At 45.2% G+C, this 24,353-nt stretch overlaps 1 protein-coding gene and 1 long non-coding RNA gene across 19 annotated transcripts in view; both read left to right on the top strand.

Annotated features, from left to right (window-relative positions):
• The window catches only part of LOC310755784, a 92,458-nt gene that overhangs the window by 44,702 nt on the left and 23,403 nt on the right, over window positions 1-24,353 (top strand). The gene's annotated exons all lie outside the window — the stretch shown is intronic.
• Window positions 1-24,353, top strand: part of LIMA1 (LIM domain and actin binding 1) — a 68,519-nt gene that overhangs the window by 21,975 nt on the left and 22,191 nt on the right. For 4 of the 18 annotated variants that reach the window (XM_083598671.1, XM_083598673.1, XM_083598668.1 and 1 more), the window contains exons 3-5: window positions 4,089-4,134; window positions 8,878-9,339; window positions 21,654-21,762. In XM_083598671.1, the coding sequence (XP_083454797.1) occupies window positions 4,089-4,134; window positions 8,878-9,339; window positions 21,654-21,762 (617 nt within the window). Of the gene's footprint in view, window positions 1-4,088; window positions 4,135-8,628; window positions 8,711-8,877; window positions 9,340-21,650; window positions 21,763-24,353 lie in introns of those variants that run through there. The other 14 variants (XM_083598661.1, XM_083598664.1, XM_083598674.1 and 11 more) reach the window with 5 other exon arrangements.

Consider the following 24,353-nt stretch of genomic DNA (forward strand, 5'->3'; position numbering starts at 1 on the left):
TTCCTTAATTCCTCCTAATACATAAACTGGGAGAAAATATAAACTGACCTACAGTGGTCAACCAGATACCTCTGGGAAGGCCACAAGCAAGACGTGATGACAATAGTACTCCCCATCTTTTTCTTCCCAGTCATTGGCATTCAATGGCACACTGCTGATTAACACAGAAATTCCCTATAGCCGCCATGATGGCTAACAGGCATTGGTAGACCTGTTCTCCATGAATTTGCCAGGTCCCCTTCCAAAGCCATCTTGGCAAATGGCCAAAATTGCATCTTTGGAATTCCATCACTTCCACACTCCTGATGTGCCTGGGAAAATGTGGTTGTGTGGCTGTGGTGCTGAAGTGGAAGGGGTAGGAGGAGGATCCTGAGGCAGGTGGTGCCTTATATTCCACACCAGTCAGAACAGGGGTAGGTCGCTGTCCTATTTTTCTAGAAAAAGTGCCAGAACTCGCCATGAACACACCCCTCGTTCTCAGAGAATGGCAATGGCGCCCACCTGAGAGGTGCTAGAACTGAGTTCTGGCTGGAAGAAAGCCCTGGATAGGTGGAGTGTTCATATTGTAGGTTTGTTTAAATTTATTCTTCTTTGGCGATCACCCGTAGCCGAATAAGATGTCTTCCATGAACACGGTTTTAACAGTGAGTCAGTTTAACGCTCAAACTCAGGACAAAAGGGAGAAACGTGCTAAGAGAAAGACACCCTTGGCAAACCCTCACCACGATCAACTTCCACCTAGAAACCTATGTTCCCACTGTGGAAGGACGTGTGGATCCAGAATTGGCCGTAAGTGACTGTGGAGGCCAATTCTGGATCCACATGTCCTTCCACAGTGCAGACATAGGTTTCCAGGCAGGAGTTGATCATGGTGAGGGTTTGCCAAGCGTGCCTTCCTCTTAGCATGTTTCTCCCTTTTGTCCTGAGTTTGAGCGTCTTCAAAGCCCGTGACACCTTTGGTCAAGGCTGTTCTCTAATTGGAGCGCTTGCAGGCCAGTGTTTCCCAGGTGTCGGTGTTTATACAACATTCCCCCCCCCCCATTTGCCTTGAGAGAGTCTTTAAACCTCTTTTGTTGACCGCCAGCATTACGCTTTCGATTTTTAAGTTCGGAATAGTTGCTTTGGGAGACGATAAGCAGGCATGTTTAAATGTGCACCACCCCTAGAACATACTGATAATGGTATAAAAATACTGTGAATAAAATAAAGTAATGCTCCCCCAGCCCCCACCCCGTCCAAGAACCCTGCTGAGGTACACTGAATTTTTGTGAACCAGGAGGGCTGTACTCCTTTTGCCTCAAATTCCTAACCTGGTTTGGTAAAAATGGATTCAGAGATACTGTTCTATTCCTTTGACCTTCCCTTGTAGGGCTTTAGGAGGGGACCAGAGATGTCCTGTGATCTCCCCCGCCCCACAGTAATGTTTATTGAGTTTCATACAAATATAACACATACTGTAAAACAAATAAAACAAAAATAAAAAACAAATAAAACAACTAAAATGAATAAAAACAGAAGAATAAACATGAATAAAATGAATAAACACATAAGCAATACAAATTAATTAGTTAATTAATTAATTAAAGTTCCAACCTTATAAACATACTGCTTGACTTCCTCTAGTCCCTCCCATCTGAATTTCCTTGTAACTGAATGTAACAGCTTTCCAATATCATTCTTCAAAGACAATATTCCAGTTAAAATCAGATTTCTTAACTTTTCTTAACATTCTAAATCTCATTTATTTAATGAACTCCTAATTTAATCCTAGGCCTATTTGGTACTTTCAGGTAACTTCTACTTTTTAATATTACAATATTTATTCAAATAGACTTTAAATTTCTTCCAATCCCTTTCCTAATGCCACAGAATCAGTAACACCCCCCCCCCATCCTCATGCGCAGGAGCACAGTGTGTGTGCCTGACCCACATGCTGGGGAATCCTGACCTTGAAAGTGGGTGGGTTCCGAGTTAAGAATAAGAAAGTGGGTGGTCCGAGTTAAGAATAAATCACCTGAGAGATGCTTGTCTGGTGGGTCCATTGTGTGGTACATGCAGTTGAAGAATGTCTTGCAAGAAGGACTGAGTGTATATCTGCAGGCTACTGAAAGAGCACTTAGGAAATTCAGGGGAGAGGTTATCCGGTGAACATTAGTCATGGGTGTGGTAACCGGGCCTTATCAAGAACTGCTGACTCTGTTGTCTCCTCCAAATGGCTTTTATTTGGGGACATTTGAGCATTTAAATGCAGAGCAGCTCATCTTCAAACTGCATTGTGAGTTAAGGGCTTTTAACCATTCTCAGTCAGAGGCCACAGGGCGCTTAATCTCCCCCAAACTGCTTTGTTGTTTAGTCGTTTAGTCGTGTCCGACTCTTTGTGACCCCATGGACCAGAGCACACCAGGCACTCCTGTCTTCCACTGCCTCCCGCAGTTTGGTCAAACTCATGCTGGTAGCTTCGAGAACACTGTCCAACCATCTCGTCCTCTGTCGTCCCCTTTTCCTTGTGCCCTCCATCTTTCCCAACATCAGGGTCTTTTCCAGGGAGTCTTCTCATGAGGTGGCCAAAGTACTGGAGCCTCAGCTTCAGGATCTGTCCTTCCAGTGAGCACTCAGGGCTGATTTCCTTCAGAATGGATAGGTTTGGTCTTCTTGCAGTCCATGAGACTCTCAAGAGTCTCCTCCAGCACCATAATTCAAAAGCATCAATTCTTCGGCAGTCAGCCTTCTTTATGGTCCATCTCTCACTTCCGTACATCACTACTGGGAAAACCATAGCTTTAACTATACGGACCTTTGTTGGCAAGGTGATGTCTCTGCTTTTTAAGATGCTGTCTGGGTTTGTCATTGCTTTTCTCCCAAGAAGCAGGCGTCTTTTAATTTCGTGGCTGCTGTCACCACCTGCAGTGACCCAAACTGCTAGTCTGTCATATAATTGGCTTTTAAAGAACTCTTAAAGCACAGTTTAAAACAATTTGCTGCTGCAGGGTGTGTCTTGTGGGATCCTAAAGACTGAATGGATGTATTGTGGCATAGGTTTTTGTGGATTACTGAGATGTGTGAAGTGTTCTTTCCAGTCAGTTTACCATTTTCTCCTTCTCTACCCATTCACATGCATGTATCTGTACCCACCAACCGAGAGGGTGGTGTTTGCCATACATGGAAGCTCATGCCACAATTAATGGAGGCACTTAAGATGTTTATTGCTGCTGCTGAATATTTTGTTACGGGCTTACGACACCATATGGTTTAGAGCATGAGTAGGCAAACTAAGGCCTGGGGGCGGGATCCGGCCCAGTCACCTTCTAAATTTGGCCCGTGGATGGTTTGGGAATCAGCGTGTTTTTACATGAGTAGAATGTGCCCTTTTATTTAAATGCATCTCTGGGTTATTTGTGGGGCCTGCCTGGTGTTTTTAAATGAGTAAAATGTGGGCTTTTATTTAAAATGCATCTCTGGGTTATTTGTGGGGCATAGGAATTCATTCACCCCCCCCAATATAGTCCGGCCCCCCACAAGGTCTGAGGGACAGTGGACCAGCCCCCTGCTGAAAAAGTTTAGAGGCTTCCTTCTCCTTCGCCAAACAGCCTTGTCAGTCATCCAACATTTAGCAGATCCTCGAATGACCCACACATACAAACTTTGTGCGTGCTTCACTTTGCAAGTTTAAAAGTAAAGGTAAAGGGACCCCTGACCATTAGGTCCAGTCGTGACCGACTCTGGGGTTGCGGCGCTCATCTCGCTTTATTGGCCGAGGGAGCCAGCGTACAGCTTCCGGGTCATGTGGCCAGCATGACTAAGCCGCTTCTGGCGAACCAGAGCAGCGCACGGAAACGCTGTTTACCTTCCTGCTGGAGCGGTACCTATTTATCTACGTGCACTTTGAGGTGCTTTTGAACTGCTAGGTTGGCAGGCGCAGGGACCAAGCAACGGGAGCTCACCCCGTCACGGGGATTCAAACCACCGACCTTCTGATCGGCAAGTCCTAGGCTCTGTGGTTTAGGACTGCAAGTTTAGGACTGAGAATAAAGCTATTTCTCTCTCCATTTCTCTCACCAACCCTTCTCTCTACTCATTTCCCCACAAAGGTACCAGAAAGCAGCCGAGGAAGCAACTGCGGAGAAAAAAAGAAGTGTAAGTATTGAAAAGATATTTATGGAATGAATTGCCACGTGAAAACCATGACAGCATCGGAGTTTCTCCATTTCCTGTAGTGGCTGCTCTTGAGTGTCCTCAAGAGAGTTGTCTTGTCTCTTCATCTGGTGTTGACTAGGAAAGTTGCTTTGTGGATGCTTTTGTTTGGCTCCTGAGCTCCAGGCCTTGCCCAGCCTCTGACCCACTTTCTTGTCCTTTCAGGGGTTGACTGAAGCACAAGGAAGTCAAGTGACTTTCCCTGGGGTCATGCACTGACTCTCTCTGTATCAGCTTCTCAAAACCAGAACGCTCTTAGCTCCCAAGTCCTTTGTCCTAACCTCAAAACTTCCATGAATAGCCTTCTCTGTGCTCTGAAGCAAAAGCAGCTGTTAGATTCTGTACCTTTTCGCTCATTGCTTAGCTTTGAGGCTTAAATGGATGCTCGCATTTAGTTCCGAATTTCTACCTGCGCTTCTACCTAAAGGATACCCTGTAGGAGGAGATGGAGCTGGCCTTGATTCCCAATTCCTGATTATTTTATTCAACACAGAAATATAGAAACTGTTTGAATAAGGAATTGAAGTTGGTATGCCTCCGTTTTCCAAAATAACTTTTTGTACCACCCCAAATCCATGCCACCAAGAGGATTTCTGTTTCTAAGTTACAGTGGACGCTCAGGTTGTGAACGTGATCCGTGCGGGATGCATGTTCGCAACCCACAGCGTTCGCAACCCGCGTCTGCGCATGCGCAGGTTGCAATCCGGAGCCTCTGCGCATGCACAAAGCGCGATTTAGCGCTTCTGCGCATGCATGACCGCCGAAACCCAGAAGTAACCCATTCCGGTACTTCTGGGTTTTGGCGGTCCACAACCCAAAAAAATACAACCTGAAGCGGCTGTAACCCGAGGTATGACTGTACTGTTGCTTTTTTTTTCTGGCTCAAAGCTGCTACTGCTTCGTCTTTTGTACTAAGATATTTTTGACCCCTTCTCTTCTCCCCCTCCTGAATCTCCAGTTCACCAGTTGAAGTCTATTATTTATGTTTCTGCCTTTGTCATCCTTGTTGAATGGAATATCGGTTCAGGGAGCCCAACAGGTGGTGGGCGTGTTTTTGTTCTGTATGAAGTGCACATCAACCACAAAACCCCTCCTGTTGTTGTAAAACTCCTATAATCATAGACTAGGGGTAGGCAACCTAGTTCCATTCATTGCTACTATGACCTGAATAAAGAGCATGAAATTCACACTCGACTCCCAGTATATTTCACTGGCGACAAAGGTGGGATTCTGCTGAGCTGACTGCCACGCACAGCACCGCAGCACCGCTGCATCGCACCGTGTATCCAGGCTTCAGCTCCGGGACACAAGGAACTCAGAATGGCAACCAACAGCAGCTTCTCACCGTTCAACCCAGCATATTCCACCAGGGATCGCGTCTGTATGCATAGCAGATGTTCTACCTTTTTGGAATGTTCTTCCATTGTCACAGCCCATGCTGTACTGTTCTCCCCAAACTGTATCAGTGTACAAAGAAAACGCGCGAAGCTTTTGGACCCAACACTATGCTGAGGCATTCAGTAGAAACAGGTGGAAACTTGAAGAAGTACAACCAGTTCCAGGGGAAGGTGTTGTTCTAGGAGCATCCCTCTTTTTGTTCTTTTTAAATTTGATCTGCCTTTCTAACACCTCTGGTGTTTGGGTCATCTAAGTGACTTGTGAGAGGGGACTCTTTCTGAACATAGCAAGCAGCCTGAAGTGAAACCTAGTCCTGGATAACGATTCTGACAGTGATCTGATAGTCCCTTCAATCACAATGCTTGTTCTCCTCCCTTAAGAGTTATTTCAGGTAGTTGCTAAGGCACAGCTTCTTGTAACTTTTTTCTTCCTCCTGCTTCTGCTAGTGTCCTGCTTGCTCAAGATAACCTTCCAGTTTAACCAAGGATATTTGAGAACTGGAACTGAATTGTCCTCTTGGGGGACACAATGTTTTGTTTGGGCAGGCTTGGGAAATTCTGTCCCGCTTTTGATCGTTATCAAATTTGGCTTCATTAGGAAGCATTCCTTGTCTTGTGTCTGAGTCATTGGATTTAAGAGCAGACAGTCGGCTAGTTGCTGGGCATTTAAGGAGGCAGCAAAAACTGTAGCATGCAGGCTGGTAAATCTTTCAGGCAACAGAAAAGGGATATCAATAGCAGCTATCAATAGCAGCAGTCAATCAAAACTCTGGACAAATGGTTTACTACACTTCTATACTGATCAATAACTGATTTTTTGGGACAGTATACGTTAATCAAGGCTAGAACCATAAAGAAGAGCAGTACGTAAAATCTAAAATGGAACAAAAACAGCACAATACAAGACAAGAATAAAGCCAGCGATGGAGGATCACGGTAGTTTACAAGCAATGCCAAAACAATTTCTGAAAAGTATAGGAGAATAAAAAGGGCAGGCAGAGGGTTTTCTTGGAATGGCTCCCATCAGATGCCAAGGAGACAAATAACTGTACAACCTTTAGAAGACACCTGAAGGCAGACCTGTTTAGGGAAGTTTTTAATGTTTTATTATGTTTTCATATGTGATGGAAGCCGCTCAGAGTGGCTGGGACAACCCAGTCAGATGGGTAGGGTAGAGATAAAAAAATAATAATCATCACTTGGTGCCAAAAAGACCACAGTTTAGCTGCCAGACAAGCCTCTTTATGGAAGGCATTCCACAATTATATTCTGTGAACCACCCTGAGATCTTAAGATGAAGGGTGGTGTTGAAACCTAAATAGTAATAATAATAATATTAAAGGTAAAGTACTCCTGGATGGTTTTAAGTCCACTCAAAGGCGACCATAGGGTTGTAGTGCTCATCTCCCTTCACGCAGAGGGAGCCAGCGTTTGTCCACAGACAGCTTTCCGGGTCATGTGGCCAGCAGGACTAAACCACTTCTGGCACAACAGAGCACTGTGACGGAAACCAGAGCTCACGGAAATGCCGTTCACGTTCCTGCCGCAGCAGTACCTATTTATCTACTTGCACTGGTGTGGTTTCGAACTGCTAGGTTAGCAGAAGCTGGGACAGAGCAACTGGAGCTCACTCCATCATGGGGATTCGAACAGCCAACCTTCCGATCGGCAAGCCCCAGAGGCTCGGTGGTTTAGATCACAGCGATGAAGGGTGGCATCTAAACCTAAATAGTAATAGTAATAATATTTTAAAAATAAAATAAATAATACATTAGACAACACCACAGAAAAGTCTCCCCCTTTAGTCGCTGGCTGTCATTTGGTGACAGGTTGGCGGGGCACCTGGAGGAGAGCCTTGGAAGATAACCTCAAGAGTTCAGACAGGTATATGTGGGGCAAGAGACTTGCTCCTCCAGGTAACCTGGCCTCAAGCCATTAAGGGCTTTAAAGGTTAAAACCAGCACTTTGAATTCCCTGAGCTGAGGCATCAGAGCAACCGGGAAGCCCTGGTAGCCGAGAGGAGGAGTCAGTTGCATGCCAGGCCTCCCTGTGCAGCAGGACACCTGGTGCTGGAGGCTGGTTTGCGAACAAAAGCTTCAAGAACACCTTGCTATATTGTGTAGCTCTTTCTCTTCCCTCCCCTCCCCACCCCCCACCTTGCTGACCTATTTGGCCTTCTGCAAATTTGAGCCCAGCTTGAAACCGAGCAAAGGGCCTAATATATTTTTGCGGCTTAGTTGGGGATTCTTGTTAATTTGCAGAGGGGTGTTCGAAATGTGACCAGAAGAGTAATAGGGTGAGAGACTTAAATCCCAATATAGCCGCTAATCCTGCTTAATACGCTAAAGCTCTGCAGACCTGCTCCACTTTGCGGTTAGTCTCGAACCGTGCTTGGTAGGATACGGAAGGAACACGCCGCGGAGATGCAGCGTTGGCAGGTATCGCATCCGAGTTCCTTGTTTGGAAAAGCGAGGAGGGGGGCTAGCCTGCTGTCTGCCGCTAAATAAGTAAAAGGCTTGGCTTGGCTGGGGCGTTTTGTACGCAGATTCTCAGTTTAAATGCATAGCGTACGGCAAACGCAAGTTCGGACAAGAATCCCTCAAAGCGTGTGGCCGAATCTGATAAAATATATAAAAAAATAAAAATCCCAATTTCCTGCCGGTGTGGTGAGGAAGCCACTTGCTGGAGTGCTGCAGGCAAAGGCTTGTTAAGGTGGCCAGGCTGAGACATAATCCTCCTGTTTCTTAAAGTGGCTGCTAATTGGTCCCCTGGAACAGATGGAGAAATTCTGCCGCATTTGGCAATAGCCATTTCATAGAATGGCATCCTTCCTGAAGCCCTTCCTTGATTCCACTTGCCGGTAGCCGTAGGTGGATTTCTGTTCCCACGTTTGCTTTGAGCAGAATTTCCCGAGACAAAAGGGCTAGGTCCTAACTCTTCCATTAGTCAGGCTCCCTTTCTTCCATATAAGGCCATCCTGTTTTATCATTTCCTGCTTCAGCTCCTTTTTCTTTCCCTCTTCCTCCTCCCTCTCTCCCTTCCTCACCCTGGATGCAAGCTTTCTCCATGTGGCACAAGTTGCAACTGTTCACAGCTGTCTGAAACAGCAGAGAGGGCTCAAGGTCGGCGCTTTCGACTTCCTTTCTTTGGGGAGAGGAGGGAGCGGAAAAGCAGCCAAGCACTTCTTGGCTTTTTGTTTTGTTTTGTCCTTTTGAGAAATAATAATCCTGGGACCTTTAAGTAACCGGCGTTAACTTCTTGCTTGCTTCTTCTTGTTTCTTCTCCTCAGAACACGGAAAACCTCCCCCCTCATTTCAAAAGGGGAACCCTCAGCGTCCTGAAGAAAAAGTGGGAGAACCCGCCGCTGGGGACAGAGGCTCGGAAGGAAGCTCTCCGAAGCAGCTGTGCTGAGGTTAGGCAGAAGTCTGTCAGCCCCGGTGGTGGAATTGAAGGCAGCGCCGCTTCCCTAGCCGAAACTGACAAAGGCCCGGGGATTGGTCACAGCTTGCGGCTCCGTTCCTCTTCCGGAGTGATTGGCCGGTTCAGATATCCCAGTGTTGACAGCGAGGAGGCGAAAGCCCATTCGCCCGAGAGTGGGAAAATGGAAAATTGCCTTAGAGAATCCAGACAAGAAGTAGGAAAGCCTGAGGCCAATGAAAACCCAGATTCTTCAGGGAAAATAGAGAAATGTAGCGTTCCTCTGAGCAGGCTAAAGATGATGTTTGAGAGGGGGGATGCGAGCCAGACAAAGGTAAGGAACTGAATTGCTCCAGCTCCCCTTGGCTGTTTGGTTTTTTTTTCCTGGGGGGGAAACAAGGGGGTGGCTCTCAAAAGACTTGCCCGCTGTGCAAGTCTTATTCTTCCTGTGGTAAAACGCATCTCATGGCTAGCTGGTGAAGTGCTAATATAACTCGGTGCCCAAGGGAGATGAATGCACACTGCAGAATGCAATTTTCCCACATGCCACACACACACACACACACACACACTGCTGGAACAGGAAATTGAATGAACAAGCATGCTGGCTCCAGCCAAGCCCCAAAGATAACTGTGACGGGCACGTCTTACAATTTTTTTAAAAAAGAAGTCTCTGTGTGACTGCAATTGCAAGCCGTTGCTTTCTGCAGCTGTGACAGACACAGACTGAAGAGAGCTGGTTTCATGTGGGAGATAAGCTTCTGCTGTCCTTTCCTATGTGTGCATGTCAGCAAATGTTTCTTGTCTGCTAAAAAAAAGGGGGGGAATTATCACAGGAAAAATGCGTGAACATAGGCTGAGAGTGCCTGCTTTTGCTAGTTTTGACTTGCAAATTTCACAGGCCTTGCATTTTCCTACAACTGCTCATGAAATCTGATCCTGCATGTGGACTGCAGACTGTGTCCCCCCCGGGAAAATTGCGTAACTAGAAAATGAGTTGCATATGCCAATGGCTTCAAACACAGTCTGGTTGACTTTTTCCAGTTTTCTCATAGTTTCCTTCACTTTCGTCCCTTTGCATGTGTGGCTGAGTTTTTGCTAGAATATAAACAGGTATGGCTGAGACCTTTAAATAGCTGGAGGCTTAGGAAAGCCCAAATAGTTTTCAGTCGAGGTTAATTTAATAAAATTAGTATTTAAAATTGTTTCGGGAAGGAATGGTTTGCTTTATCTCAGTTGTAACCGATTTTAATTTGCTGACTGAGCTGTTCAGTGAGTTCTAAAAATGGTGTTCACTGGAGAAATATTAGGGCGTGACTCTGTAGATCTCTTCCAAGAAACTGACACCAGCTCTCTGGAGAATAATAACTGTGTTGCCCTGAGCATAACAAAAGGAACTGTTTCTAAGAGATTGGACCACTTAGTCTAAGTGTTGTTATTGTCGATAACAGGAAATAATAAAAGTAGATTAAGGCCTGTTCACATTAAACCATGGTTTGTTTTAAATTATGGTTTAATGTGAATGCTCTTTCTTCAGTTCCTGCTTCTCCACAAACGAAAGAAGCCAGGTTTTGGCTTTGCATGCTGTCTGAACCCTAGCTTGTGGTTTGTTTCCTGCAAATAAAGCACAAACAGTAGCCAGGGTTTGTTCTTGGCTGACCATGGTTTGCTCTTGCAGTTCCTTTGGAGGAAGCAAACCATGAGCCTGGGTTTGGCCAACATGACAAGCGAAACTTGTTTAGTCAGCATTGGAGCAGTAGAAGGAACACAACAAGATGGTCTGAGCAGTGTGTACTTTCCACTACAGTGGTACCTCAGGTTACATATGCTTCAGGTAACATACGCTTCAGGTTACAGACTCCGCTAACCCAGAAATAGTACCTCAGGTTAAGAACTTTGCTTCAGGATGAGAACAGAAATCGTGCTCCAGCGGCATGGCTTCAGCAGGAGGCCCCATTAGCTAAAGTGGTGCTTCAGGTTAAGAACAGTTTCAGGTTAAGAACGGACCTCCAGAACAAATTAAGTACTTAACCTGAAGTACCACTCTATAGTTTATTGTGAACTATGGTTTAGCTTAATACGTGAACCAGACCAGCTTGTACCATTCTGGTGCACGTACGAACCTTCACATTGTACAAAATATTTTAATGTTGTGTTTCCTAGAATTCTAAACAGAAACTGACTGAATGAGAGGTCATTTTACTGCTCCTAGTGAGCGATCAAGTTTTCCCCGTAACATGGCAGCTTAGCTGTCTAGGAATATTCTTGAAGCAAGCCAGATAATTTGGGCTGCCACAGCAATTCCAGAGAGACAGAGTGCATACGTTGCGAGCTATATCCTCCAGTTTGAGTGCACATTTATTGCCGTCCCAGTTTGTCGAATGGAAAGAAAGGGAAGGGCTTTTTGGTTCAGCTAACCAACACGGTTATAAATCATTTGCATTTGAGTTGTTGTGCTCGGATAGTCACGCAACACTAGGTGATCCTACTAGGGTGGGAAATGTCTCTGGAGCAGCTGTAACCACTAGATTGTGAGGTACACAGACTTTTTTTGGTAAACTGATAGCATAATAATCTGCACTTTGTTCAGGCATACTTACACCCATGCAAAACAAAACAAAACAAAATTTTTCCTTCCAGTAGCACCTTAAAGACCAACTAAGTTAGTTCTTGGTATGAGCTTTCGTGTGCATGCACACTTCTTCAGATGGTATCTGAAGAAGTGTGCATGCACACGAAAGCTCATACCAAGAACTAACTTAGTTGATCTTTAAGGTGCTACTGGAAGGAAAAGTTTTGTTTTGTTTTGTTTTGTTTTGACTATGGCAGACCAACACGGCTACCTATCTGTAACTTACACCCATGCAGTTCAGGAGTTGCAGGCCAAGTACAGTGGTACCTCAGGTTACATACGCTTCAGGTTACATACGCTTCAGGTTACATACGCTTCAGGCTACAGACTCCTCTAATGCAGAAATAGTGCTTCAGGTTAAGAAATTTGCTTCAGGATGAGAACAGAAATTGTGCTGCGGCGACACGGCAGCAGCAGGAGGCCCCATTAGCTAAAGCGGTGCTTCAGGTTAAGAACAGTTTCAGGTTAAGAACAGACCTCCGGAACGAATTAAGTACTTAACCCGAGGTACCACTATATTTGAAACCTCTTTCTTCCCTCCCTCTTCGTCCTTAAGATCTTCCAAGGATGGCTACCGAAAATGCAGAAAGGCCTGATATTTAAGAAGGCAATGGGCCCTTCTGCTCCGAGCAAGGCTTGCTTAGGAAAGGTTTTCAAGCGCCCAGACTTGTGTGCATGTGATGTTCGCATTTGCGTGCCATGAAAGAGCATCACTGTGGGAAGAAGGTAATGGAAGGGCGTTCAAGTCCACGCAATGAGTGCCTCATTCCTTGGGCTTTGGGAGTTGGCCGAAATCCATTTTGGCTTGCTTGAGTCTTGGAGTGGACATATCCTCGGGGATGATGAAGCAAGAGGTGCAGTAGGGGCTGCCAGCTATGATTTATCTTTCCAGGGACTGACTGACTGCAGGGACTTCAGCCAGTGAGCTGAGGTTGGATAGCTGTCAAAGAGTATAGAATGAGGTGCAGGAGATCCTGAACAGTGATTAGAAGACGGCTGAAGGACTCTGTGTAACTTGGAGCACTTGAGAGCTGAAAGTTTGGGGAAATGGCTTATTAAACTTCTTTTTAAAAATTTAAAAAAATCCTGGTTTGTAGGAGCCTGCCCATTTTCAGATGAAATCAGTTTTTCTCTAAAACAAAGCCCCACATTACAACATTTCCGGTTGGTTAAATTAACCACAGGCAGGAATGCAATCTTAATTGTTTGAATATTAAGAAACACACTTAGAGAGAATGAAATTAGATCAGACAGAACCTTAAAATGCAATTGTGTGTAATCTGAGTTAGAAGCATCGCTGTTGGGTGAGCGGGTAGTCACTAGTTTTGTTGAGTTGGAATATAATTGTTGAGTAACAAATGTAACTTCTATATGGGGAAAAGAGAATAAAATATTATTACGAAACTTTTTTTGTTTGAATCCACCTGGGTTCATGGGCGTAGCCAAGGGGGGGGGCAGAGGGGAGGCTGCCCCCCACATCAAGTAAATAAATAAAAATAACTAACCAATTGTGTCGCAGATAGCTCTGTTCTGCCCCCCCATAAATAGCGCCCCAACGTAAATCCTGGCTATGCCCATGCCTGGGTTCCAGTCACTTGCAGAAAGCCCTGGTTTTCTGCAAAAGAAATGCTACTAACTTGCCAATTCATGAGGATTCTCTGAGCATGTACCACGTGTGAGATAGGCAAAGAGGTGACGCCTCATTAGAAGTAGACTTTATTTTTGTCAAAATACTGGGAACTCCGGAAGAGGACATACTGTAATTCCAACTCCTGATGTGCAGTGTAGTGTGTAGACTTCCTGGAGCTGGTGCAAGTGCATTGCAAGATACTTTTTTCACTTGATGATGGGAAACTTGAGTTGCCAATCTAATGTTATGCCTAGAAGGACACAAGTCTCTGAAGACTGTGGCCAATGATTCTGTCCTTCAGGCTTCTTAATTAGAAATCGAGCCCTAAAACAATTGAGACCCCATTACTCTCTGAAAGTAATAATAATAATAATAATAATAATAATAATAATAATAATAATATATTATTTATACCCTGCCCATCTGGCTGGGTTTCCCCAGCAACTCTGGGCGGCTTCCAACAAAACACTAAAATACAATAACCTATTAAACATTAAAAGCTTCCCTAAACAGGGCTGCCTTTAGATGTCTTCTAAAAGTTCGGTAGTTATTTTTCTCTTTGACATCTGGTGGGAGAGCGTTCCACAGGGCGGGTGCCACTACTGAGAAGGCCCTCCGCCTGGTTCCCTGTAACTTGGCTTCTCGCAGCGAGGGAACCGCCAGAAGACCCTCAGCGCTGGACCTCAGTGTCCGGGCAGAACGATGGGGGTGGAGATGCTCCTTCAGGTATACTGGACCGAGTGCCACACCCTTTGATTAATTATTCCTGCCTTCCATCAGGATTTGTAAAATGAAACACTCACCAGTACCTTTTAAAAAACCTGATCTGGTTCTTCCTTATGATGCAGAGTGCCAAAGAAAACACTTTTAAATAATTCGAGGGATTTGTCTGTTTGGAACAGAGAAATGGTCTTGATCAGTCTCTCTCTCTCTCTCAGGTTAAAACTGCTTGTGCCTTGAGGTTGATTGACCTTGGCTTTTGCACTTCATCTAAAAAGAGGGCTATTGAATCACAAAATTATAGAGATGGAAGGGACCATGAGGGTCATCTACTCCAACCCCCAGCAATGCAGGAATCTTTTGCCCAACACAGGCCTTGAACCCAAAACCCTGAGATTTAAGAGCAAGGGTCAGCAAACTTTTTCAGCAGGGGGCCGGTCCACTGTCCGTCGGACCTTGTGGGGGGCCGGACCATACTTTGAAAAAAAATATATGAACGAATTCCTATGCCCCACAAATAACCCAGAGATGCATTTTAAACAAAAGCACACATTCTACTCATGTAAATACCCCAGGCAGGCCCCACAAATGTCTTCTAGACATGCATGCAGAAATGCATTTTAAATAAAAGGACACATTCAACTCTCGTAAAAATACGCTGATTCCTGGACCGTCCGCGGGCCAGATTGAGAAGGCGACTGGGCCGCATCTGGCCCCTGGGCCGTGGGTTGCCTACCCATGTTTAAGAGTCTCATGCGCTGCCAACATGTTCTCCCAAGGCACTACTTGAGTCCTGCTTATGGGCTGCCCCAAACTATCTGACTGGCTGCTGTGAGAGCAGGGTGTTGGACTTAGATGGGCCTTTGGTCTGATCCAGCTCTTACAATCTTAATAACTTTCAGTGTAATAAACTCTTAAGTATATTGAACCTGGGAGGTCTTATAAAGGGGGGAGGCGCAAATGTGACTACTCAGACTCTACACAGGGATGGATGATAGGCTGTTTCAGGGAGGGATGCCCCCTTTCTGGCCAGGCTTCTGTAACTTTAGTAGCTGAGTGAAGGATAGAAACTCACCTACGTAACTTTTCCTGACCGAGGTGGCTTTCCTGCATCAACGGGGCTTTAGACCAGGTGATCTTTCAATAGTACTTGCAGCTTTTAAAATTCTGCACATGCATATGTGCATTTTTGCATATACAGTGGTACCTCGGGTTACATACGCTTCAGGTTATAGACTCCACTAACCCAGAAATATTACCTTGGGTTAAGAACTTTGTTTCAGGGTGAGAGCAGAAATCGTGCTCTGGCGGCACGGTGGCAGCAGGAGGCCCCGTTAGCTAAAGTGGTGCTTCAGGTTAAGAACCGTTTCAGGTTAAGAACAGACCTCCGGAACGAATTAAGTACTTAACCCAAGGTACCACTGTAGGTTTGTGCACAATTCTGCATTTAATTTGTTGGGCTTTAAAAAACACACAACCCTGAGTGTTTCAGACATAAATGGGCACTCGTTTCAAGAGGTCGTCTGATTCGAGCAAAGTTTGATAGGGTCAGAACTGCCAAATTATGTGCATAAATCTACTTAAAACTGGTTCCTCCTGCATCCTTAGTTAAGCACCCACCCCAGTTGTTCTTGCGTTCCCTATGACAGTTTTCTTAAGTTTGCATTCGTCTAACAAAAGAAATCAGAAACTCTTGTTTGCTAGTTTCTGCTTGCACAATGGGACATCTCTTCCCCTCCCCTGCAGCCCGCGGTAGGCTCTCAAAATCTGCTCCAGACCGTTGGAAGAGTCCCAGGAGCAGATTTTGGGGATGTGCAGCGAAAGGATAGGAAGGGGAAGCCTAGTTGTGTGAGGGGAAACTCTACCTGTGCGGTGTTGCATACAGTTGATGAAACCCGGTTAGGTATCTAGTTTGGCCCTCGAACATTCAGTTGGATTTAACTTTCTAGTCAGAACCTCAGGTCCTGCTGTCTTCCCTTGTCTCCTTTTTGAAGGGAGCGGGTGGCGCTGTGGTCTAAACCACCGAGCCTCTTGGGCTTGCTGATTGGAAGGTCGACGGTTCGAATCCCCGCAACAGAGTGAGCTCCCGTTTCTCTGTCCCAGCTCCTGCCAACCTAGCAGTTCGAAAGCACAGTGCAAGCAGATAAATAGGTACCGCTGTGGTGGGAAGGTAAACAGCGTTTCTGTGCGCCCTGGTTTCCGTCATGGTGTTCCATTGCGCCAGAAGTGGTTAGTCATGACCCAGAAAGCTGTCTGTGGACAAACGCTGGCTCCCTCGGCCTGAAAAGCGAGATGAGCACCGCACCCCATACTGTAATTGCCTTCGACTAGACTTAACCATCCAGGGGTCCTTTACCTTATTATAGCCTTGGTGACTATTTGATCCCAACCTGGTTTATCTGGGAGCAAGCCCCACTTACTCCAACGAGACTTACTTCTGAGTAGACAGAGCTTAGAATTGCTTTGCAAATGGACATTTTGATTCTCTAACAATTTGGTTTGTCGACACACACTGGACTGAATGAAGTGTTCCCCCCCCCTTTCTGTTCTAAACTTCCTGTTAAGAAGTTTCCATTCCATGGAAAGTAGAAATTGCTAGGTTATCGTGAACTTTATTATATGTGGCCGCTACAAGCAGGCGTGTATTATTTCCCTTGCCAGCTTTCGCAGGCTGCTCATGCCCCAAAGCAATTACATTTTGAATTTTTTTGTATTTTAATTACGACATCTCCATTGAAATCATGACTCCAGCTTCTTCCTGATGCTGGGACTTCCTGGAACTTGAACGCTGACCTAAAGTTCTGTTGACACAAACTATTCATGTTAAGTGTTTGGGAAAATCCTCACCAAAATGAATTCCTGTCTGCTTACGGCAAGCTGGGGGTTGGGGAGAGAAGACGCGGGTTAAGTTGCTCCAAATAAACTTGAGCAACCTCTCGCTTTCATTTGAAAGCCTCTACATTTAACAAGCGTTTTAGCTGATCTGCTTTCTAGCCAGCTGCAGATTGTTTAATGTTTATGTATGCTGCTAAATTGTAAAATGCATTTTCTCAAGCTTTGAGCTACCACCCACTGGTAAAAGGAAATACCATCTTTAATCCCCCCCGGCCCAATATTCCTATTAAAGTAATAATCCAAAACCCAAAATTGCTTCCAAAATTTTTGTGCCTTTGACTTGCAGCCCCCACTGATTCAGCTTGAAGCTTTTTCTGGTTTTGAAAGCAGCCCAAATTAGGGCTGGGTGATATCTGGTTTTGAATATTACGAGGTACCACCCAGCTAAATATTGCAATATACCGATATATCACAATGTCCGAAATAAGGATGGAGCTATGCAGAGACATTGGCTGGCTTCACAGTTTTCCCCACATTGTGATTTTTGCATAGGTCAAAAACTATGAAACCAATATCATGAAAATGGACTTGAAACCGGTTTTGGACAATATATCGCCTAGCCCTAACACACATCATGGTTTGAAATATATTTCCAGGTCAAAAACTATGAAACCAAATTGCTATATGGACTTCAAACTGGGTTTTGATGATATATCGATACATTGCTCAGCCCTAGCCCTAGACCAAGGTACCTAAGCAATTACTTCTTCTGGATATGCAGTTTGACAGAGTCCTCTGGCACTTCTTAAAGACTTCCTGTCACATGATATTCCGTAAATAGGAGCCTCTTTCATTAGATGTGGAGAAAACAGCAGTGGGGAGCGTATGTCCATATACAGTGGTACCTTGGTTCTCAAACTTATTCCGTTCCAGGAGTCCGACTCCTGAAACCGTTCAAAAACCAAGGTGCGGCTTCCGATTGGCTGCAGGAGCTTCCTGCACTCAAGCGGAAGCCATGGAAGCCGCGTCAGACGTTCGACTTCCAAAAATGTTCACAAACTGGAACACTTCCTTCCGAGTTTGCGGTGTTCGGGAGCCGTTTTGTTCAACAACTAAGCCATTCAAGAACTAAGGTACCACTGTATACCCATTGTGTGCATGCATTGCGATACAGTTGAGGAAAAGAGTATGTTCACGGACATAGATATCAACAAGGCAACAATTCTATTTCCCCTCTTTTGAATGCCTGATTTATGCCCCTTTATAATAATAATAATAATAATAATAATAATAATAATAATAATAATAATAATTTATAATAATTTATTATTTATACCCCGCCCATCTGGCTGGGTCTCCCCAGGAACTCTGGGCAGCTCCCAACAGAATATTAAAAACATGATAGAACATCAAACGTTAAAAACTTCCCTAAACTGGGCTGCCTTCAGATGTCTTCTAAAAGTCAGATAGTTGTTTACTTCCTTGACATCGGACAAGAGGGCATTCCACAGGGCGGGCACCACTACCGAGAAGGCCCTCCACCTGGTTCCCTGTAACCTCACTTCTTGCAGTCAGGGAACCATCAGAAGGTCCTCGGAGTCGGATGTCAGCGTTCGGGCCAAACGATGGGGGTGGAGACCCTTCTTTGCACTGTGAGTTGCAGCCCATTGTAGGTTCTGGTGCTAAAAAGAAGCACCCCGCCTTGATGCAAAATAGAAGAATGTAAATAACTTTTGAGTGGACTTTTTAAGAAGAACTATGTTCTATGTGGGGATGTGGGTGGCACTGTGGGTTAAATCACTGAGCCTAGGACTTGCCGATCAGAAGGTTGGCGGTTCGAATCCCTGCAACGGGGTGAGCTCCCGTTGCTCGGTCCCTGCTCCTGCCAACCTAGCAGTTCGAAAGCACGTCAAAGTGCAAGTAGATAAATAGGTACCACTCCGGCGGGAAGGTAAACGGCGTTTCCGTGCGCTGCTCTGGTTCGCCAGAAGTGGCTTAGTCATGCTGGCCACATGACCCGGAAGCTGTATGCCGGCTCCCTCGGCCAATAAAGCGAGATGAGCACCGCAACCCCAGAGTCGGTCATGACTGGACCTAATGGTCAGGGGTCCCTTTACTATGTTCTATGTGAATAAGCAGCCTGCTGAAGATTGCTTTACTAATTCTTCATCAACAGAAAATCTTGAGACCTTTGTTCTGAAGTGGTGGTGATGGACCAGGAATGAGAGGTTGGGAGTTGCAGTCGGTAGCTCAAGGAATATGTTGACCTAATGCACGGCATGGGTGAAAAAGCCAAATTCCATGCCAGGGATCATTAAGAAAGGATTGAAAATAAAATTGCTGATAATCATAACAATGACATGGTAGAAGTTGGTGAAATTATGCCTGGCACTGGAGAAGGTTGGTAGAGAAAAGTTTTTCTCCCTCATAACCAGGGCCGGATTTAGTTTTGATGAGGCCCTAAGCTACTGAAGATAATGGGGCCCTTTATATGTCCAACTGTCCTTTGTCAACAACAAATTGTCACTGTTTTTTGTGTTGAATACATGCGATATGGTAATTTATGGACCTAGTAGGTAACTAAAGCCATTTGCACGTAACAAAATAGGTATTTTATCAAAGTAATTGTTGAAAAGTCCATGCAGAATGTAGGCATCCTATATAGAGAAATGAGCAAACCAGTGATATTTCAGGGAGCAGGCTAGCAGGCGGGGCCCATTACTTACATCATAGGAGCCTACACAACACAAAACACTGTTGCTGTATGTAGGTTTTATTTTATTTGTTTTTTATCTTATATCTTGGAAATTTACATCCACCTCTTTTTCCTTTAATTTTTTTTTGGGGACCCCAAGAGAGTGGGTCCCTAAGCTATAGCTTATACTGTACGTAAATGAGTCATAACACTGGTTGGTCTCCGTGAGAACAGAATGCCAGTCAAATGTACCATTAGCTCCATCCAGCAAGTTCTTCTTAGTTTCTTTCTGTCTTTAATTGTCAGTTTTGAGTAATTATATGCAGGCCAGTATTTGTCAGTCTTACGAGATTTCATTTTTATTGGCATTGTAACTTTTCGTAGGCTTCCCTGGGAATCTGTAGAAAGGTGGCGTTAAAAGCAATAAACTTCTTTTTAAAAAAACAAAACAAAATTAAAGGTTTGAGCAAGCCCTCGGGCCTCATTTGGCAGTGGGGCTTGTCTGTCTTGTACATTCAGCTTTGTAGATTAATTTTAACTTAGTTTAAGATTCCCACCGCACCCCCAGCTAGGTAACTGTGGCCTACCTAGGTTATAAAGAAAGTGGTTGTGATTGGTACAGTGGTATCGGTGTGCATGGAATCAGTGTTTTTTTTCTGGGGGGGGGAAGTGGGGGAACTTGCCACAAAGTTGGTTTGTTCGTTTATTGTGAGCCCAGTCGCAGTGCTACCCCCAGCCCCTGCCCAAGGCAGTAGCTAAATGTAAGATGTGGTTAATAAGCTCAAGCAGACAATGATCTGGATTATAAGTGGCCACAAGTTTGATTACAGATATAGGTGGATTTTTGGCTCAGGCATTGCATGTATATCTGTTCTAGCCCCCACAGACAAAAAATAAATATTTAATTTTTTTAAAAGTAAGGGGAACCCAGTTTCCTCTAAAATCTGCTCAAGAAAGCCACTGCATGGAATGATGGGTAACCATTAAAAAAAGAGATCTCTGCCCCTTTGGTGCAGAGATGCGGGTGGCGCTGTGCTTTAAAACACCGAACCTCTTGGGCTTGCCGATCGGAAGGTCGGCAGTTCAGATCTGCGCAACGGCAGTGAGCTCCCATTGCTCTGTCCCAGCTCCTGCCAACCTAGCAGTTCAAAAGCATACCAGTGCAAGTAGATAAATAGGTACCACTGTGGCAGGAAAGTAAACGGCATTTCCGTGCATTCTGGTTTCCATCACAGTGTCCCGTTGCACCAGAAGCGGTTCAGTGATGCTGGCCACATGACCCAGAAAAGCTGTCTGTGGACAAACGCCGGCTCCCTCGGCCTGAAAGCGAAATGAGCGCTGCAACCCCATAGTCACCTTTGACTGGACGTAACCACCCAGGGGTCCTCTACCTTTACCTATAGTTTAATGTTTGACGGGTGGAAGACAACTGAGGGAGGGTGGGGAAGGGAGATGCAAGAATGATGAGGCAGAAAGACAGCTAGCTAAGCATGCATGCTTTGTTCCAGCTGGGATGGAGAGTTATACGAAAGTCTTAATGGACGAAGTAGGTTCTGGGGAGTGCATCTGAAGGAGGAGAGAAGGGAAGCTCTGAGTCCCAGACACAGAGTAGCGAGGAGGAAAGAGCAAAGTAGTTTTAAGCGAGCTGGAAATCTCCAGGTGGTTTAAGGCCACAGATCAGGGAGATGGAAGGTCTTTGGCACAGGAGCTAAAATAAGCATGAGGAGTAGAATGGGACAGAGGAGAAGAGAGAGCTGAGAAGTAAGGACAAGGTATTTGTGCTGGAAGGGAAGCTACTGGAGATATTTGAGGACATCCATGATACAGACATAAACAAATACTCGGCCACAGAGTTCTGGATAGAGTTGTGGAAGGACTGAGGTTGTGGCAAAAGGAAACCTAGAAGGCTTGTAGTAGAGGCAGGAGCTAACCAAGCATTTCAGCCAGGGAAACTGAGGAGATGTAGAACTGATTTTTGTTGTTACGTAAATGATGTGTATTCTTTATATTAACGAATATAATTTTATCAGTGATGAAACCTGTGTGCTCAAAAGCACAATGCTCAGGCAATCCCTTTCGGAACGAGCCAGTAAACTGATGGGTTTGTGCCTTTCTTTCCTTTTGTTTTTAAAGCAGGTTTTTCGTGACCAAGGCAGGGCTGCTGGTGGTAGGAGAATCTCGGAGAACAGCTTTTCCTCGGAAGACCTTGACTTCAGTTCCGGAGAAAGAAGCCACAATGTCTCAGGTGGGCAGCGTTCAATGTTGCATGGATCTTTGTGTTATGACGGCTTCTCCCCAAATGGTACGGTACACTGGTTAAGCATCATTTTGGCAAAGTGGAAGAGGGATCATCTCCAAAACCTGGGATGTCCCAGGACGGCACTGCGGATCAGCAGTGCTGCCATACGCCATGGTTTGAGGGGTGGCAAAGCATGCCAGGACTTTTTTATGTGGTGGTCCCTGGTTTGTGGAATTACCTCCCTTCTGAGGTGCATATGTGCCATCACTTCCTGCTTTTGGACAGTTGGTCAAGATATATCTCTCTACCCAGGCCATCAACTGAGTGGATGTTTTCCCTCCTTCTCTGCTGCTGCACACTACCGTTTTGTCATTCTATTGTTAGCTGTTTTGTTATTTTAATGTAAATTGTATTCTGCCGATTGTACTTTGTTTTGTAACCTGCATTTGGACCACTTGGTGAAGGGCGAACAAACAATAAAGTAATTGATGTTCCTCTCATTTTATGCAGAGTAGCAATAAGAATAAGAATAATTTTATTATTTATACCGCACCCATCTGGCTGGGTTTCCTCAGCCACACTGGGAGGCTCCCAACAGAATATTAAAAACATTCTTATATAATGAAAACCTATGCCCTTCATTTTAATGTGCAGGACTGATATCTCTGTGTTGTTTTTAAAATTACAGTTGCAAATTTAAAATTGCCATTGCCCCCTATGCGCTGCTGAGATCTTCAGTTTTTATTTTGGGTCCCTGAGGCGGCAAGAGGGTGTACAGTACATGAAATAAAAAGGGGCCAGTATAGCTCTTTCGTGTTATAAGGAAAACCATGAAGGCACACAATATAGATTCATGTGAAGCATCTCTTGGGATAGCATTATTCCACGCATGCGTAAGAGAGCATCGGTAGGGAAACAATATGCATCCATACCACAGATAGCAGCTGGAGGATTATTGTCAATCTTCTTCCTTATTATTATGATTGATGCAATGATCTTTGTCATCATCAACAATGCTAGGGCACCATCATCAAGCATTGCAAATCAGCGTTATCATTTCTCCAAATTGTACATTTGGTGGGGGGGGGGGGTTGGGAGAGAAACTGAGGCAAAGACTACCTTGGCAGAGGCAATATTTGGGTTGGGAGAGGGCTTCCTGGTTCATAGCTGAGTCTGCTGACTGATTTGTGGTTCATAGTCCATAATTTATTTGTCCTTTCCTTTGCTTTACCAGTCTGTGAAAATCCTGCTAGCAGTTGCTTTCCTATAAACCGAGGGAAATACAGTTGTTTCTTTTGACATCTTTCCCTCCACAACCAGTGCTATTTGCCTTGTGTTCCTGAGCATTTGCTTGTATTGCACCTGCTCACCATACAAGGCTTCTGGTGGTATTTACTTGTGTGTAGCCTGTGGCGCTTATTGATGTTTCCTGTTGCTGCTGTTACCCGAAATAAATTGGTGGACACGGAAGAAGGGGTTGGGGTGGGGAGAGCAGAAACTCTTAGCTGTTGTGAGTGCAGAAGTGACAAGAGATGATTCTTCAACGGCTGTAGGATAGATAGCGTGACATAACAGTGCAACTAGGTGGGAGGCCAGGACAGTTACTTGACCCACCCTGGGTTGTATCATGTCCTTTAAAGTGAGGGGGAAGCTAAACTACACTATGGGGTGAAGGGATGAGCCTTTCCATTGCCTTCTTGTCGCCCCTGAAACAACAGTTTTGGGGGGTGTTTCTTCTGGTGACCGAACATAGCCCCAGCAGTTTGGAGAAGAGAATCTGCCTTTAGGTTCAAATGTACAAGCAACAAAAACGTTCAGGCTTCCTCCCACCCACCCCCTTCTGTCTGCCAATGCTGCACTTTTAAAAGTCTCCCCATTCTCCTGCCTTGAAGGGATTGGGCAATAATCTGTTCCTCTCTCGGTGCCAGTTTGGCCCTTGGCTAGCAAAGGAGATTGTGGATCCTTTAAAACGGGTGTCAGAACAGCCCTTGAGATGCTGTTATCATGCCTTGGTTAGGGGAAATCAATTCCTTGATGGCCTTTCTCATTCCAAATACCACCCCTTTCTCTTTTTTGCTTCCCTCTCCACCCCCACCCAAAAATATACAGCTTCATTCCTGGGCAAATCTGCATTAGGGAACACGGGTGACACTGTGGTCTAAACCACTGAGCCTCTTGGGCAGGCATAGGCAAACCTGGCCCTCCAGATGTTTTGAGACTACAATTCCCATCATCCCTGACCACTGGTCCTGTTAGCTAGGGATGATGGGAGTTGTAGTCCCAAAATATCTGGAGGGCCGAGTTTGCCTATGCCTGTTCTTGCGCTTGCTGATCGGAAGTTTGGCAGTACGAATCCCCGCAACGGGGTGAGCGCCCATTGCTTTGTCCCAGCTCCTGCCAACCTAGCAGTTTGAAAGCACACCAGTGCAAGTAGATAAATAGGTACCTTTGTGACGGGAAGGTAAACGGCATTTCCATGTGCTCTGGTTTCTGTCATGGTGTTCCGTTGCGCCAGAAGCGGTTTAGTCCTGCCGGCCACATGACTCGGAAAGCTGTCTGTGGACAAACGCCGGCTCCCTTGGCCTGAAAGCAAAATG

Source organism: Podarcis filfolensis (genome assembly GCF_964270895.1).
Source record: "Podarcis filfolensis genome assembly, chromosome: 2".
NCBI classification, from domain to species: domain Eukaryota; kingdom Metazoa; phylum Chordata; class Lepidosauria; order Squamata; family Lacertidae; genus Podarcis; species Podarcis filfolensis.